Source organism: Myotis brandtii, unplaced genomic scaffold (genome assembly GCF_000412655.1).
Source record: "Myotis brandtii unplaced genomic scaffold, ASM41265v1 scaffold129, whole genome shotgun sequence".
In the NCBI taxonomy this organism is placed as follows: Eukaryota; Metazoa; Chordata; class Mammalia; order Chiroptera; family Vespertilionidae; genus Myotis; species Myotis brandtii.
In genome coordinates, this window is record NW_005354551.1 from 1,411,965 (window position 1) to 1,431,012 (window position 19,048).

General features: G+C 38.6%; 1 protein-coding gene across 7 annotated transcripts in view; it reads left to right on the forward strand.

Moving 5' to 3' along the window:
- EIF4G3 (eukaryotic translation initiation factor 4 gamma, 3) overlaps positions 1-18,673 on the forward strand; it is a 280,669-nt gene extending 261,996 nt beyond the window's left edge. For all 7 annotated transcript variants that reach the window (XM_014534341.1, XM_014534335.1, XM_014534338.1 and 4 more), the window contains 7 exons: positions 1,380-1,505; positions 4,229-4,310; positions 7,082-7,180; positions 11,311-11,457; positions 12,743-12,827; positions 14,734-14,880; positions 18,190-18,673. In XM_014534341.1, coding sequence (XP_014389827.1) covers positions 1,380-1,505; positions 4,229-4,310; positions 7,082-7,180; positions 11,311-11,457; positions 12,743-12,827; positions 14,734-14,880; positions 18,190-18,371 — 868 coding nt within the window. In that variant the 3' untranslated portion in view covers positions 18,372-18,673. The remainder of the gene's footprint in view (positions 1-1,379; positions 1,506-4,228; positions 4,311-7,081; positions 7,181-11,310; positions 11,458-12,742; positions 12,828-14,733; positions 14,881-18,189) is intronic.
- The last annotated feature ends 375 nt before the right edge of the window (positions 18,674-19,048 follow it).

Sequence of the window (19,048 nt, forward strand, 5' to 3'; positions counted from 1 at the left end):
GCAAACTGTTTTTGAAATGGCACCTTTAGAAAGGTGACTATCCCTCGTAGTGGTACCTTTTTGTTTAAGTGAAAAATTTTAATGACGTCAAGTATAGGCTTCTAAGGTAGGTAAGGAAGAGTGGCATACTCTGCTAGAAACTAGAACTGCAGTGGAAAAGCACACACTATATATGCAGAGATCTGAAAGGACATGAAGACAAATACCACCTGCCCATGGCCTCTTCATTCATTCTTCCCTTTTCTTGTGATTATGTGTATTTCCTTGTAAGTATGTATGTGTGTCCTATAATTAAATTTACTTTTGCTTTTGTACTTTTTAAAATGCTATATAGCCCTGGCTGGTTTGACTCGGTGGATAGAGCGTCGGCCTGTGGACTGAAGGGTCCCAGGTTTGATTCCAGTCAAGGCCATGTACTTTGGTTGCGGGCACATCCCAGTGGGGGGTGTGCAGGAGGCAGCTGATCGATGTTTCTAACTCTCTCTATCCCTCTCCCTTCCTCTCTGTAGGAAATCGATAAAATATATATTTTTTAAAATGCTATATATGGGACTAATTAAGAAAGTCTTAGGTTATGTTTTTATGCTTATAACTGAATAGCTATGCTGTTGAGCCTAAGTAAAATTGCACTGATATTTTGTATTTGACTTTCCTAAGTACTATATTCAAATCCCATTTATTTTACTTCATATTGAGAAATGTTTCATAGCCTGAAAGCCTGAAACCATTAATTTTTCTTTGAAAATACAACAGTTGGTAACATGTTATAATGCTGATATTATTAGTAAAGTTGTCCAACTCATTTATATCCTTCCAGTTTTTCCCCTTTTGTAAGCTCCTTAAGGACAAAGGGTTTTGCCTTTTCTTCTCTTTGTTTCTGATCTGCACTACACTAAATTTTTAGTCAGTGCTTCTGGCTGACTCCAAAGATATGATACTCAACTGTAATGAGCTCTTTATAGTATAGGCTTCTAAGGTAGGTAAGGAAGAGTGGCATACTCTGGTTAAATTGATAGCTATTCCCCCAGAATTTCACATGGCTGCCTCATTTCCATCATTTAAGTCTTTCAAATGTCACCTCAATACAGGTATTTTCTGACCACCAGCTGTATTGGGATATCCTAGTACCATAGTTCATGTTCTTCAGCATATTGTATTGGCCCTATCTGCAAAGATGCTTTTCTCTCCCTCCCCCCAACCCCCCACCCCAACACTAATATAAGCTCTTTGAGAGCAAGAACCAGTTACTTACGCCCAGAACAGTACCTAACATAGCAAGTGCTTAATTGGCACTTCTTTGCTGACTGATTTTGGTCTCTTTAATTAATCTTAACTTTTGAATTACATTTGCATGTGAATTTTTTCCTGTTCTTTTTTAGCTTTTCAGAAACATTGGAAACAGCAGATGACATGGCCATTGATATTCCTCATATTTGGTTGTACCTTGCTGAACTGGTAACTCCCATGTTAAAAGAAGGCGGAATCTCCATGCGAGAACTTACCATGTAAGTTGTTCTTGTTTCTTTTGCTCTATGTCAAGTTAAACTGACGCAAAACTCATCAGCTGGCCTTCTAGCATAATGCTGTTCCCTTAGTACAGCAGTTTCAACCTTTTTCATCTTATGGCACACACAAACTAATTACTAAAATTCTGCAGCACAACAAAAAAATACATTTTTTGCTGATCTGACAAAAATAGGTATAATTTTTACTCATTCACACCAAACAGCTATTGTTATGTTGGCTGTTATCATTTTTTTATTTGACAATCTAAGGAAAAGGTCAGTGCCCCTGACTAAATAGTCAGGTAGTCCATGTTTTAAACATTCTCACTGGGAAAGGATAATCCCCTCAGTAATGTTGGGAAAACTGGATGACCACATGCAGAAGAACAAATTAAACCCTATCTCACCCCACTCACAATTAATGGAAATGGAGTAAAGATGGAAACCATAAAACTCCTAGGAGATATAAAGAGAAAACTCCTTTACCTCAAAAAATGTTATGTAGTGTTAAATTTTCGATTTGTCTTCAAGATCAAACTCCTTAGCTTGACTAATAAACACTTTATAATCTGGCCTTTGTTTTTATCTTCAATTTCACATTTTCTAACTTCCTTCTTCCAATCAACTCCCACCTACCACCACTTGCTCCCCAACACAACACACACAAACTCTTGTCTGGTTATATTAATCTACTAGGAGTTTCCTAACTGTACCAGGATCTGCCATCATTTCCTATCCTGCTCTTCTATCCTGTTGACTGACACACTCCCTCCTTCCCCTCCTGTCTACATAATCTCACTGTCCTTCCTTATATATTGTATTTTTAATTCTTAACATTCTGGTTAACGTTAGGTTGTAAAACTAATGTTCAATAAATCTGTAATGAATTCATGAATGGATATGTTCATTCATTTATTCAATAAATAAAAATGATTACTATATTTTAAAAAAATAGAAAAAAATTCTTGTGGCACACCAGTTGAAAAATTGCTGCCATAGTGCCTTTGGAGACTCTTGGATGCAGCCTGTGACTATTTAAGACTTCTAATTTTAATGTAAAAATGTTACATTATATTAGATCTATACTGCGCAAGTGATGGGGATATTATAGCCTTGTGGTCCGTTGAGGTTAGCAGTGATTATAGATTTGGCTCCAGAATCATGTAACTGACAGAAGGGTGATTGCTCCTGGAAACTTAATGTTAACCTGACTCTTAATGTCTGTCATTGCTCCAATGTTGTGAGAAGTTATATTTCCACATAATAGCTTATCAGACTGTGACACCTGCATAGGTTGTTATAAAAGGAACTGAGGTCTCAGGCATTCCTAAATTTGAACATGAGTGGGAAATTATTGCCATGTTGTATAGGCTAGTATTTCCCTAAAAATTGTTCATATAGTCAAAGTCTATATCAGTGGTTCTCAACCTGTGGGTCCCGACCCCTTTGGGAGTCGAACGACCCCTTCACAGGGGTCACCTAAGACCATCGGAAAACATATATATAATTACATGTTGTTTTTGTGATTAATCACTATGCTTTAATTATGTTTAATTTGTAACAATGAAATTGGGGGTCACCACAACATGAGGAACTGTATTAAAGGGTCGCGGCATTAGGAAGGTTGAGAACCACTGGTCTATATGCTGTTGTGTCTCTTTTCTTTGACATTCACAAGTTTATCGTAGCACATTCAAGATTATGAGAATTCTATAGTAAAACAAAAAAGTAAAAACTATTCAGGTTTGTTTAATTCACATTGCCTCACTTAATTGACAATAGATTTTATTTTTTTTTAGGGAATGACTATTGATACCCTACAGAATACAGTTTAGGAAATACTGGCTTAGACTATGAAAAAATTGGTCCGTTTCTGTTTCATCTATATTCTTTTAAAAAAGGCTTCCTTTCTTAAAAACACTTAATAACTAAGTTTTACAACTCCCTGTTACCTAAGGTGCTTCTCTCCTTCCAGCTTAAAGTGGGATTTATTTTTTAAAAATATATTGTTATGGATTTCAAAGAGGAAGGGAGAAGGAGAGAGAGATAGACACATCACTGATGAGAGAGAATCATTGATCAGCTGCCTCTTGCATGCCCCACACCTGGACTTGTGCCCCAACCGGGAATCAAACCTCCACCTCCTGGTTCATAGGTCAATGCTCAACCACTGAGGCAGGGATTTATGTAAATAAATAGATTATTAAGTAAGAATGAGCCTTGCGCCCTACCCGGTTTGGCTCAGTGGGTGGAGCATCGGCCTGCAGACTGAATGGTCCTGGGTTCGATTCCGATCAAGGGCATGTGCCTTGGTTGCAGGCACATCCCCAGTGGTGGGGTGTGCGGGAGACAGCTGGTCGATGTTTCTCTCTCATAGATGTTTCTGGCTCTCTATCCCTCTCCCTTCCTCTCTGTGGAAAGTCAATAAAATATATTTTTAAAAAAGAAAGAAAAGAAAAAGAATGAGCCTTGCAATTGCTTCTATAATTGAAGCAGTTACAGAAAAAGACAAAACCCAGGAATTCTAATGTCCTTTTCCAGCTTCTCCATGAAACATAAAATGAACCTGAACTACTTCTGCTGAAAATTACTCCGAGTTGGTATTGGATTTGGCTGTTATTTAGATGGACAGTATCTGTTCTTTTGGCACACATTGTTTGCCTACTGTTCTAGAACAGGGAATTTGTTCTGAGGTACTTAATCACTATTCCTTTCTTTTACAGAGAATTTTGCAAACCTTTACTTCCTGTCGGAAGAGCTGGAATCTTGCTTTCTGAAATATTTCACCTTCTATGCAAACAAATGGTGAGTGTTAAACTGAGTGTCCTACTCAACAGCATATTAGGAAGGGCAGTGATTTTGACCTTGGGTTATTTGTAAATAGCTTAGGTGTCACTGTGCACGTAATTCTGTTTCCTTTTATTATTTGGGAAAAAAAGTGCGGTCTCTGTTTCAATCTAGTTTCTTCCAGGAGTTTATTTGTCCTTCTGTTTACTAGTAACTTGGAAAAGAATTACCTAATCTCAACTAGATTTGATAAAATTCTAAAGAATTTCAAGATACCTTTATTTGTGGCTAGTTATTTTATCTTCTCTTGAAACAAAATGGCTGCATTATTGCCCTAGCCGGTTTGGCTCAGTGGATAGGCCCTCCGCCTGAGGACTGAAGGGTCCCGGTTCGATTCTGGTCAAGGGCACATGCCCTAGTTGTGGGCTCGATCCCCAGTAAGGGGCATGCAGGAGGCAGCCAATTAATGATTCTCTCTCATCATTGATGTTTCTCTCTCTCTCTTCCTCTCTGAAATCAGGAAAAATATATATATATTTTTTTAAATGGCTGCATTATTTATACTTTTTAATGTATTTCAATGAAAATTCCTCTGCTTTCAGAGAAAGATGGGATTAATCATTAAGTAATTGATTTTTTCCCTGGCCAAATGGCTCATTAATTAGAGGGTTGTCCTGTACACCAAAAGGTTTCGGGGTTGATCCCTGGTCGGGGCATGTACTGGAGGCGACTGATCAGTTTCCCTCTCACATTTTCCCCCTCTCTCTTCCTTCCTCTCTCTCTAAAAACCAATGAGAACATATCCTTGGGTGATGATTTTAAAAATATGATTGATTTTATTTTTTTTATCATGGGCTAGGTAATCTGATTACAAATAGGTGGTAAAAATGACTGCAGGATTATAAATCTCTATCTTAAAGTTAAATTCATTTTAATTTAATAAATACTACACAATTCTCTGCAAAGGTCTATGTTAGGATCTCAATCCACAAAGAATTATAAACCGTAAAGGAATTTATAAACTGGAAAGGGAGACAGATGAGTCTAAACCAATAGTTTCAAAAGAGTGTGTCAGTGCACTGTTAGAGGTCTGATGGGTTTGGTTTGGGAAAGGGGTGTAGCACCACATAGGTGATGTAATGCCTGGGGTCCTATGTCAAACAAAATAAAACTCAAGCATGAAAATTCCAGAGTGATTTCTGACTCACTCAAACCAAAACTAAAAATATTGAGATGAGCCGAAACCGGTTTGGCTCAGTGGATAGAGCGTCAGCCTGCGGACTGAAAGGTCCCAGGTTCGATTCCGGTCAAGGGCATGTACCTGGCTTGCGGGCACATCCCCAGTAGGAGATGTGCAGGAGGCAGCTGGTCGATGTTTCTCTCTCATCGATGTTTCTAACTCTCTCTCTCTCTCCCTTCCTCTCTGTAAAAAATCAATAAAATATATTTTTAAAAAAATAAATAAAAATATTGAGATGATAGTTTTCATCATTTTATAGGCATTGATAAAAACAATTCAGTGTTTTATTTCTCCTTATAAATCTAGAGAAGTCCTTCTGTATTACATTTGTGTAATAGTTATTCACAGACAGGTATACCAAATAACCTGGACTCTAGTTCTAGTTGCTTATCTATTTGTTATTAATACACTTTGCTTGCTGGCACTAAAGTTTTTATTGAACCCTAATTGCAGATCAAAAAGTCCTTTCTTCTCTCCCATCTACTTGACTTAGTCCTTATTTAAAACTCAAAATTCTTGTTAACTTTTTTTGTAAAAACTAAAATGAAATTCTCATAGAGCATAAAGTCTGCAGTCAAACAGCCTCAAAACGTGACGTTTTCTTTTATCACTATGCCTTTATGCAATCATCAGTTTTCTAGCTGATCACAGCTCTTCTCCGTTTCTTGCGTTCAACCTGTGCTTTTCCCTTGAAATACTTCTCATACCTGGTTCAAGAGCAACAACTTTATTAGCCTTCTCACATTAGGCAGCATAATCATGATCTACTAGGAAGAGGAGTACCAGTGAGATTGTTGAGTGGCTTTAATAGCAGATGCTTCTAGCACTATCTAAGAAAGAAAGTGTTGAATTTGTAAACTCTGTTTTAATCACTTTTTTAATTCCAAGTACCAACTTGCCAATCCCCATATTAATCATCCAGTAAAAGAAATGATTAAACCTTAAACAGCTAAATTTCAGTCATTCACCATTATATTTCTACTAGAGGGCCCGGTGCACAAAATTTGTGCACGGTGTGTCCCTCAGCCCAGCCTGCACCCTCTCCAATCTGGGACCCCTCTCACAATCCAGGACTGCTGGCTCCCAACCGCTCCCCTGCCCGCCTGCCTGATTGCCCCTAGCTGCTTCTGCCTGCCAGCCTGATCACCCCCCTAACCCCTCCCCTGCCAGCCTGAATGACGCCTAACTGCTCCCCTGCTGGCCCAATTGCCCCTAACTGCCCTCCCCTGCTGGCCTGGTCACCCCAACTGCCCTCCCCTGCAGGCCTGGTCACCCTCAACTGCCCTCCTCTGCTGGCCATCCTGTGGTGGCCATCTTTGTCCACATGGGGGCGGCCATCTTGTGTGTTGGAGTGATGGTCAATTTGCACATTACCCCTTTATTATATAGGATACTTTCAGACATCTGAGTTTCAATGCTTAGAGTCCTAAGAAATTAACTTCATATTAGCAAGGGAAAGTTTTGATTTTTTAGTCTTAACAGTTCTGCACTCTGTTTTTTTCTCTTGCCAATATAAAAGTAAATGGATTTTGACTTATCTCTGTTTCAGAGCCATAAGAAAGTGGGAGCCCTATGGAGGGAGACTGACCTCAGCTTGAAGGACTTTTTACCAGAAGGGAAAGATGTACATAATTTTCTCTTGGAACAGGTAAGAACAAGACTTATTCCTTCCTGTTTGATAGTACATATTTTCAGTACACAATTGGGAATATGGAATATGTATATGTGGAGGACCAATTTAATTTATACATGGATTTTCAACTGCACAGGTGATTGGTTTCCCTCACCCCATGTTGTTCAAGGGTCAACCATAGTAAGTCTATTTTATCTTATTATTTTTAAAATATATTTTTATTGATTTCAGAGAGGAAGGGAGAGGGAGTGAGAGATAGAAACATCAATGATGAGAGAGAACCACTGATCAGCGCCTCCTGCACACCCCCTACAGGGGATCAAGCCCACAACCCAGGCATTACCCTTGACTAGAATTGAACCCAGGACCCTTTAGTCCACAGGCTGACACTCTATCCACTGAGCCAAACCAGCTAGGACCATAGTAAGTCTGTTTTATAAAGGAAATGAAGATAATTTTATTAACATTCTAGTCATTAAAATTAGATCAAAATAGGAGTTACTGGCTGCCTGTGGAGTTAATGAATTAAAGACATCAATGACCACACACAAGAAGGAATGTAGTCCTTATCTAAAAGTCATCAAACAGATAACTGCACCATCACCAGTCCCTGGGTAAGGGAGAGAAAGATATCTAGAGTTTCCACATTATAATATTAAAAATGTCTAGTTCTCAACAAAAAAATTATAAAGCATACAGAGAAACAGGAAAATATGGCTCATTCATAGGGATAAAAAAAGAAACTGACAGAAAGCATCCCCGAGGAAGCCCAAAACATTGTACATACCAGACAAAGACTTTAACTGTTATAAATATGCTCAAATTGCTGAAGAAAACCATGGAAAAAGAACTAAAGGAGAATGATGTATGAACAAGTTGGGAATATGGGTAAAATAGTAGAAATTATAAATAAGAACTAAACAAACTCTGGATCTGAAAAATTGCAGTAGCTGAAGTAAAAATTAACTACAGTTATGCAACACTTAATGATATTTCGGTCAAAGTCAGACCACATATATGATTTTGGCCCCATCCTACATAATAAAGAGCTAATATGCAAATAGCCATCACGCTCTCATGCCCTCAGACCCTCACGCTGGAACTGCCGCCCGCACCGCGGTACTGGGCGCCTGCGGCTGCGGCCCAGGTGAAGCCGCCTGCCCACGGTCCCCTGCGGCCGGCCAGAGGGAGGGAAGCCCGGGTCCTGAGTGCCTGTGACTGGCCAGAGGAGGGGATCCTGGGTCCCAGGTGCGGGGCAAGGCAGAGGCGTTAAGGGGCAATCAGGTCAGCAGGGGAGCAGTTAGGGGTGATCAGGCGGGTAGGGGAGCAGTTAGGGGCGATCAGGCAGGCGAGCGGTTAGGAGCTGGTGGTCCTGGATTGGGAAAGGCAGTCGGACATCCTCCGAGGGGGTCCCAGATTGGAGACGGTGCAGGCTGGGCACAAATTTCATGCACCGGACCTCTAGTCTATACATACATATATATATATATATAAAAGTATAAGCGACCGTTACAACCAGTCACCCAGTTGCTATGACACACACTGACCACAGCCAACCTCCTGCATTCCCTTCCCCTGTCCAACAGGCTCCGGCTGACACCTGGCAGGCCCTAATCAGGACTGGGCGAGACGGCCCCGATAGGCCCTGATCGCCGGCCAGGCCTAGGGACCTCATCTGTGCACGAATTTCGTGCACCGGGCCTCTAGTATGATTATAATGGAGCTGAAAAATTCTGGTCACCTAGTGACACTGCAGCAGTCATTAAAGGGAAAAAGTTGCAAAAATCAACAAGTTTGTGACTGAGATGACAAGCAGCTTTAACCTGGGTGTGGTTGAGGATGACATTGAAGCACTCCTAGAGTGGCTCCTGAAGAATTAACTAATGAGGAGTTGTTGGTACTAGAACAGGAACACATAGCTGAAGAAGAGGCAAGAGAAAGGAAACTGCAGAAGAAAAAGAAGAACCTCCAAGAAAGTTCACCATGAAGGCTTTAGCAGAAGCATTTGCAGACCTCAACAAGCTCCTTGAAAAGTTTGACAACATGGACCCCAATACTAAAAGGTTTACATTGAATAAAGAGGAATGTGCATGGTGCATTATCTGCTTACAAACAAATCTATAGTAAATTTAAAAAAAGAGCCCTAGCCGGTTTGGCTCAGTGGATAGAGTGTCAACCTGCGGACTGACTGGTCCCAGGTTCGATTCTGGTCAAGGGCACATGCCCAGGTTGTGGGCTCATTCCCCAGTGTGGGGCATGCAGGAGGCAGCCAATCAATGATTCTCTCATCATGTTTCTTTCTCTCCCTTCCCCTTCCTCTCTGAAATCACTAAAAAATATATATTAAATAATAATAATAATAAAGAAACCAAGCAAACCACCACAGACATATTTCTGAAGAGTGACACCTCCTCAAGGAGAGCCTCAGTCAGCTCCTTCAGGAGATATTCCAGAAGAAGGCATTGCTGTCGTAGGTGATGACAGCTCCATCCATTCCTCTTGTTGCCCTTGGAGACCTTCCAGTGGGACAAAATGTGAAGGTGGAAAACAGTGATATTGATAATCCTGACCCAATGTAGGCCTGGACTAATATGTTTGTGTTTTAGGTTTTAACAAGAAAAGTTTAAAAAGTTAAAAAAATGTTAAAAGTAGAAAAAGATTAAAAGATAATGATATAAAGAAAATACTTTTGTACAGCTATACAATATGTTTGTATTTTAAGCTAAGTGTTAATATAACAGAGTCAAAATGGCTAGTTTGTTTGTTTCTTAATGCTCACCTGAGGATATGTTTTATTGGTCTCTAGAGAGAGAGGATGGGGGTGAGAGAGAGAGAAAAATCAATGTGAGAGATAAACATTGATCAGTGGCCTTCGTGTGTGCCCCAATCAGGAAGCGAATCCACAACCTTTTGGAGTATGGGATGATGCTCTAACCAACTGAGCCACCTGGTCAGGGCAAAAAAGTTTTTAAAAATTAAAGTTTACAAAGTAAAAATGTTACAGTAAGCTAAGGTTTATTTATTATTGAAGAAAGAAAGATATTTTTGTAAGTTTAGTATAGTCTAAGTATAGAATGTTTATAAAGTTTATAGTAATGTACAGTAAGTTGTAGACCTTCAAATTCACTCATTGACTCACCCAGAGCAACTTTTGGCCCCGCAAGCTCCATTCATAATAAGTACATATAAGTGGATCTATGCAATTCAAACCTATATTATTCAAGGACAATTGTATTATACCTTTTCTATATTTATATATACTTAGATACACAAATACCTACCACTGAGTTACAATTGCCTATCGTACAGTAGCATGCTGTACAACTTGGTAGCCTAGAAGCAGTTGGCTTTACCATATAGTCTAGGTGTGTAGTAGACTATACCATCTAGGTTTGTGTAAGGGCATTCTATGATTGCACAGTGAAATTGCCTAATGACGCAGTTCTCAGAATGTATCCCTGTTGTTAAGCAACACATTACTGTAAAGGGGTTCAACAACAGATTTGAGCAGGCAGAAGAAAAACTCAGCGAACTTGAAAATAGGGCAATTGAAATTGCTCAGTCAGGAGACACTGATTTAGACTAATCTACTCCCATGAAAATTCATCCTTAATTTTTGCAAAAGATACATTATTTTATTAATTGTTTTACTAATGAAGTTTCTGGTATTGTTCTATGAAACTGAATATCATTGAATTTTATAAATTAAGAAGTCCCTGTATCAATATATGTTACTATAATTTAAATTTTTAAAATTATAATAACATATTGAAAAATTAACTCACTAAACATATGAAAATGCTTTATAAGAAGAAATTGCTGAGTTTGAAGAGCAGAAAGAAAAATGAATTTTAAAAACTTAACGAAGCCCTAAGGCCCTATGGGATATGCTAAGAGCAAGACAAACCCAGAATGATTGGAAGGTAAGCGTACGCAGAGAGATTGTTCTAGGGGTTTTGTTTGTTTGCTTGTTTATAAGTAGAATCAAAAATACACAGTAGAAAAAATTGGAGAAATATTCAGAAGGATAGTGCGGATCATTTTGATCCCGTGTAAAATAGAAGATACACCCCATGACTTTGTTTTCCTCTCAGGATGATAATAACACTGAATTATATCCATGTGTTTAACATTTTATGTTTCAGAAGTTGGACTTTATAGAATCTGACAGTTCCTGTTCCTCCGAAGCACTTTCAAAGAAAGAACTTTCTGCTGAAGAGCTCTATAATCGACTTGAGAAGCTTATTATTGAGGAGAAAGCAAATGATGAGCAGATCTTTGACTGGGTAGAGGTATAATGACTGTGTCAACTTCCCTGGAAGCTCTGCCAGAAAGATTCCTGAGGGCTCTCCTTAATTCACACATTACCCTTTCCCTTCATGGGAGTTTTTAACTTCAGTGAAGTTTATTTTTATTCTTACATGTATTTGAATTTTAAACAGTAAGGCTGTTTTTCTATTTTTATAAAATTCATAGTTTTATAATGACAGCTTTAATTTTTTCCTGGCCAATCATTTTTAGCCTGACCCTTTCAGGGGAAAATACTATACTGGGCTCCAGGGAACACGTCCATGCCATTCCCTTCCCTCTGTCCTTCTTCCGACAGGCACGTATCTTCTAAACTCTAAGGGACCCCATGAGACTTGTAACCAGGGGAGCACTGGGCAGCAGCAGCTCATTCCAGGCAAACCTCCTGAACTTGTCTCCAGGACCCTCTTTTCCCCTTTTTCTCTGGCTTGCCAGTGAGCCAAAGCAGCCCAGCCCAGACCCTCCTGTTGCTTTTTCTATGCCCTTCCTTGTTTCACTGCCCTAAGTATATTTTGTTGTGGTCAAATTCTTGCTTGCTTTTCAAAAAAAAAAAAGAAAGAAAGAAAATACCTGCCTAGGAGATGTCTTGTTTTGTTTGTCATTTTCTTTTGCTGCTCCTCTGGTTTAGGACAGTGTTTTATAGCAAGAAGATATTAAGAAAAATAAGATCTTAAGAGAAATAAACTAAGCAACAAATTGAGGGCCCATTTATTTAGCATATTTCTAAATACATTTTTTTGGCATCCTTAGAAAAGAGTAACAGTTTTGTCACCACCACCTGAAGAATCTGTGTCAGGCAATACTTGAGATTTATCTCTAATTCAACATTAAAATTAAGGTAAAAAGCACACCTAGAAAGAGTTGCACACTACTGAAAAAAGTAGTCTTTAAAATACAATGTGGTGGTGGTATAGTTCTTTCAAATTTATAGATTTGGGTAAATCATCTTAATATGGGTTATATTTTGAGGAAGAAAAATGTTTTTAAATCATTGCACTTCCAAATGTATATAGTACACAACACTGTATAATGGAATGAGCAAAGGTAGGCAGTGACACCCCTGAAAACTAAACACTGCTACTCAGAACATTTTCAGACAGAACTGGCAGTAGCCTAAGTATTTTCCAGTGAATCAGAAAATTAATTTTTGCAAGAAGGTTGAATGTGACCCCATCTGCCCTTAGTGCCAGATGGGACCTAGTTTAGGGGAAATAATTTCTCTGGTGTGTGAGGGTACCTTTAAACTGTTCCATTTACTTTTGATATCAGGCTAATCTAGATGAAAGCCAGATGAGTTCACCTACATTCCTTAGAGCTTTAATGACAGCCGTTTGTAAAGCAGCTATTATAATAGGTAAGTAACATTTCTAAAGGCAAAGTTTAACGTCTGAAATCCCCACTATGTCAAATACTGATGATTTGGGCCTGAGTTTATATTGTCTTTAACACTTGTCCTATATAGCTCAGTTTCTGTGCAGATGCATGCCTTTCTGTCTACAGTGCCTGGCTGTCTCAAGCAGGGGGCAACTAGCTGCCCTGCCTGCAAAGATCCCAGATATGAACAGCTTACTGCATGCCTTCGGTTGTTTTATACTGTGTTGCATATGGCTTTTCTAATTCACACTCAAATTTATGAATTTACTTTTCATTTCCAACACTCAAAGCCTCCTCCTTCCTTTCAAGAGTTAAAATGAACAGGTTGAATATTCTTTTTTTTTTTAATATATATATTTTTATTGATTTCAGAGAGGAAGGGAGAGGGAGAGAGAGAGAGAGAGAGAGAAACATCAGTGATGAGAGAGAATCATTGATTGGTTGCCTTCTGCACACCCCCACTGGGGATCGAGCCTGCAACCCAGGTGTGTGCCCTGACCAGGAATCGAACCCTGACCTAGTTCATATGTCAATGCTCAGCCACTAAGGCACACCGGCTATGCCAGGTTGAATATTCTTAACCTACTAATATCAACCAAGGACTAATCTCAACAGAAAAGCCATTTTATATAAATTCATATATGAGGAAAGAAATACCAGTTGCTGCTTCTGCTTTATGTTTACTTTATATAAGCCAATTTCATTGAATGTTGATGAATTTCATAGATGGATAGGATTAGGATTGGTAGAAACCCTAAATATTCCAAGCTGCCTGTAATATTTAACAGTATTTAACAAGATCATCCTGTTAGCCTTAGGTAGAAATCCACATTTCTATCACTGAAATAGGAAAACAAAATTCAACTCCAAAGTTTTTCAGAATTTTAGGTTTCTCTTTATCATTTTGGAAGATAGCTTCAGGATTCTAATTTAAGATTTCCTGTCAATTAATGTTTTTTCAATGTTAGTTTAACAAATAAACAACAAGCTAAATAGAAAGTCTTGATTAAAAATTTTTAAATAATTTCCATTATCGATGGAAATAAGACTTTGGCACTATAAAATCAGTTGGAAAATATATAAGGTGCTTTTAAAAACAATATTGTGTCCTTGTGCCAACTCACAGAGGAAATAAAACCTACGCTTCCCGGCTCTGAGGATGCGTTCCTCAGCCCTTGTATTGTGCCTTCCCCCAAAAGGCCCAGGTCAGATATGTTGTCTGCCACTGTCACAGTTAGTCCTCACCCTCCTATAATTAATAATAAAGTGGTTCTGCCCAGCCGGGTGTAGCTCAGCGGTTGAGCGTCGACCCAGGAACCAAGAGGTTGCGGGTTCGATTCCTGGTCAGGGCATATGCCCAGGTTGCGGGCTCGATCCCAGTGGGGGTCATGTAGGAGGCAGCCAATCAATGATTCTCTCTCATCATTGATGTTTCTATCTCTCTTTCCCTCTCCCTTCCTCTCTGACATCAATAAAAATATAAATAAAATAATAATAATAATAATAAAGTGGTTCTAATTCTTTTACCCTTCTGAAAAGATTTACATGAACTGTCACTCTAATTTCCTTTCTAATGTTGTGTTTCTAGTTTGGAAAGTCATAAAACCACTGTACCTGTTTCATTGTGATTAAAGATAAAGAATTGGGTACACAACTGTTGAGGGAACCCAGCACTCAGAATACATCACCCCTCCATGTTCTTTTATTATTTTGGAAAGAATGTCCCATTAAGAATTTCAGAACATTTTGAATTTCAAAATATTTGCCTTGGACCTCCTTGCTTCCTCTTTTCTTATAGAGTCATGTGTGTCTTAACGACTCAGAAATTGAAAATGGCTGTGTGTTAATTCCTTAAATGTAATGCTTAGTTCTTCTATCACCTCTAGCTGACTGTTCCACCTTCCGAGTGGACACTGCTGTTATCAAGCAAAGAGTGCCGATCTTACTCAAGTACCTAGACTCGGATACAGAGAAGGAACTGCAAGCACTTTATGCACTACAAGCATCAATAGTCAAACTTGATCAACCTGCCAGTAAGTTTATGTCTTGCTACAATTAACCCAACCAGTGGTTGAGTTTTATCCAGACCAAGATTTTAGTGATGTTATGATGGGTTTGAACAGGGATAATAGAGGAATTCCTGGTAACAAAACTCAGATAACCAACAATTTTAATGAACCTACATTTTTTATGTACTTGACTTTCGTGAGAAAATAATAACTAGTTTAAATTAGATATTTAATCCTCACTCTAGAGAGGTCTAATAAATTTTTCTGCAATGATGGAAATATATCTGTTTCTTTCATTGTGGCAATCATGAGCCACGTGTCAGTTAAGCACTTGAATGTGGCTATTGTGACTAAGGAACTAAATTTAAAAAAAAATTTTTTTAAATATATTTTTATTGATTTCAGAGAGGAAGGGAGAGGGAAAGGGAGAGAGAGGGAGAAACATCAATGATGAGAGAGAATCATTGACTGGCTGCGTCCTGCACGCCCCCTACTGGGGATCGAGCCCGCAACCCGTGCATGTGCCCTTGACCAGAATTGAACCCCGGACCTTTCAGTCCGCAGGCTGACACTCTATCCACTGAGCCAAACTGACTAGGGCTTAAATTTTATATAAATGTAAATAGCCACTGTGGTTAGTGGCTACCCTATTGGATGATGCAGGTCTAGGACATCTCCACATTAGCATGTGTTTTATATAAACTTCACTTTTTTTAATACAGGTCTTTTTTTTTTAAATATTTTTATTGATTTCAGAGAGGAAGGGAGAGGGAGAGAGAAATAGAAACATCAATGATGAGAGAGAATCACTGATTGGTTGCCTCCTGTACGCCCCCTACTGGGGATCAAGCCCACAACCTGGCATGTGCCCTTGACCAGAATTGAACCTGGGACCCTTCATTCCGCTGAGCCAAGCTGGCTAGGGCAACATAGGTCTTAATAATGAAAGAGAATGATACTCTTCAGAATCCTCAGAATCCTGCAAAGTCATTAAGGCATTTTAGACTAGTTTTTAGTTAAGGGCTATGATTAATTCTGGCTATCAGACAAATAAGGTAACCTGACAGCTAAGACTGGGTGATATTGGTAAGATAAGTTAACTGAATTGTATTAAAGCTTGAAAATTTAGTTGAAACTTGTGAAAGTAGATATTATGTGGCTATTTTAGAGATAAAGTAGATCTTTGGCACTTCCTTGGGTTATAGCTTTTGCAAAGTTTTCCTTCTTTGCTAGTGCTGATGAATCCCTCTAGGACAGAGATTTCAACCGGTGTGCCGAAAGAATTTTGTTGTTGTTAATCCTCACCCGAGGATATTTTTTTCATTGATTGCTAGAGAGAGTGGAAGGGAGAGAGAGAGAGATCGATTGGTTGCCTCCCGCACGGTGCCCTGACTGGGGTTGGGGATCGAACCTACAACCCAGTTACTCACCCTTGACTGGGAATCGAACCCGTGACCCTTTGGTGAGAGGGCCGGCGCTCTAACCACTGAGTAACCAGCCAGGGCAATGCAAGAATTTTGTGCAATATTCAATTCCTGACTATTTAGTCAGGGACACTGACCTCTTTCCCCTTAGATTGTCAAATTAAAAAATAACAACCGCCAACACAACAATAGCTGTCGGGTGTGAATGAATCAAAATTATACCTTTTTTTGGTCAAATCAGCAAAAAAATACTTTTTTGAGTGTACTACAGAATTTTTAGTAATTACTTTATGTGTGCCATAAGTTGAAAAAGATTGAAAATCACTGTTCTAGGAGATAAAGGAGAAGATTGAAACAAATCATTCTCAGGGTATAACTGGAGAGACGTCTAAGTGTGAATAAGAGAATGAATCTGACTTTGTTTTCTCTCTCTCCAGACCTTTGAAAGGTTGTTTAACATATGGCTTCCTTTTCCTATTATAGGATGAGGACACTAACTTTTCAAGAGATGGTTATAAATAGATGAAATTGATTATCAACTTTAATAATCCCCGGAGAGATATTTAATTCTAGATTTACCAACAACATAATCAGCCACTTGCTTCCATTTCCCCATAGACCAACTGGGGTTTAGAGAAAAAAGTGACTTCAGTATTAGTTGGACTAATAAAATTCCAAAATAAATCTAAAGAAAAATTTTAATATAACTCATTCTAAACCTAATATTTAGTAGCAATTATTGCTTATTCCACTGCATCCCTCCATTAATATAAATGATTAGCAAGCTAACTTTAAATGAATTTTAAATGCCTGCAAGGAAGGAATTTTTTTTCAAGAATATATAAAGACCCTCTGTTGGATTTTATATCCTTACCAACTTTCTCCCTTTTTTGAACAATAATATAAATTGGGTTTCCATTGTGAGAGCAAAACAGAGAATTAATATTGACCAGATTATCTGAGCATTGAAAACAGTTGACAGATAAGAAAGTTTTTACCCAGGTTTTTCATGTAAATTATTACTTTTTATTTTGAAAATAATATTAGAAGGGGGGAAGTACATCCTGCCTTTTCCTCCCAAATATTGTAAAAATAATATATTGTTATTGTAAAATTTCAAATAATAGAGAAATGTATAAAATTAAGAAAAAAAATTTTTATTATTTTAATCCTCACCTAAGGTTATATTTGAGAGAGAGAGAACATTGATGTGAGAGAGAAACATCAATCAGTTGCCTCTCACACCCACCCCTACGTGGGATCGAGCCCGCAAACTAGTTATGTGCCCTGACTGGGAATTGAACCAGCGACCTTTCAGTGCACGGGACAGTGCTTCAACCAACTGAGCCACCCCGCCAGGGCTAAAAAAATTATTTCCTATTTAATTTTTAAAGTGTTTAAGTTGACAACTACATAATATTAAACAGCTCAGCCCTGGCTGGTCTGGCTCAGTGGATAGAGTCGGCCTGTGGACTGAAGGTTCCCGGGTTTGATTCCGGTCGGGGGCACATCCCTGGGTTGTGGGCTCGATCCCTAGTGTGGGGCATGCAGGAGGCAGCTGCTCAGTGATTCACTCTCATCATTGATGTTTCTCTCTCTCTTTCCCTCTCCCTTTCTGAAATCAATAAAAATATATTTAATTAAAAAAAACAGCTCAGCATTATCAGAAAATAGTTCAAATTGAACAAAACAACAGGAATAAGAAATAATTTAGACTGCTTACATCTTCTTTTCCTATTCTTTAGACAGTTGTTCTGCTATTTATACTACCAAGAGGGAGTATAATGAATTGTCATGGATGCTCTTTTCTTGGGGAATTAATGTGCATTCATTCATTACTTGGAAATACAATCTTTCCTTCACAACTACAGTGCCCCAAAACAGATGGTTTATTTTCACTTCCTTACAGATTTGCTACGGATGTTTTTTGACTGCCTGTATGACGAAGAGGTAATCTCCGAGGATGCCTTCTACAAATGGGAAAGCAGCAAGGACCCCGCAGAGCAGAATGGGAAGGGTGTGGCCCTCAAATCTGTCACAGCATTCTTCACGTGGCTCCGGGAAGCAGAAGAGGAATCGGAGGATAACTAAAACTTCAAATACACACAAAGAAACAAAAGAAACAATTTAAGTATTTTTTTAAAAAGTTTCACGTCTTCGCCAATCACAGTGCAGCAAGGCCAATTCTCGCAGAAACCCCCACGTGTGCACGAGTGGGAGAGGGGAAAGAGAAAAAAGGTGATCATGGAGGAAAAAGGTACTGGAAAAAAGTAAACTTCAACCTGAGGGCGGGAGCACTAAAACCAAAATACATGTATTATTTATAGAAAATATTTTCTGTTATAATCTTTTCTTTTTAAACGAGGACTCATACTTTTAAAAAACACATCTGTTTAGCAAAAAAAAAAAAAAAGTTGAGTACTTTTAATTTATTTTAAGGACTGCAAATGCCAGTGTAATTTTTTAATTTGCAGTTTCTGTAAACAACTTGTATAATAGAAAAGCAGAGAAATAAATTTCCCTCCCCTTCAGACGCACCTCACGTTTGTTTTAATGCAGAGTAGTTAGTCCAGATTTAAGAAGGTTTGGGGTGAACAAGGTAAGAAAGATTTTTTTTTAATTTTAATTTTATTTTATTTTTTGGTATCAAATCTTTCTGCCTGCCTCTCAGCTTGCTTCAGAAAAAAAAAATCACAATAGTAATTGAAACATACATAACCTTGGAACAGAAGGAAATGCTGTGGACCAGAGAACTCCAAGAATTGTTT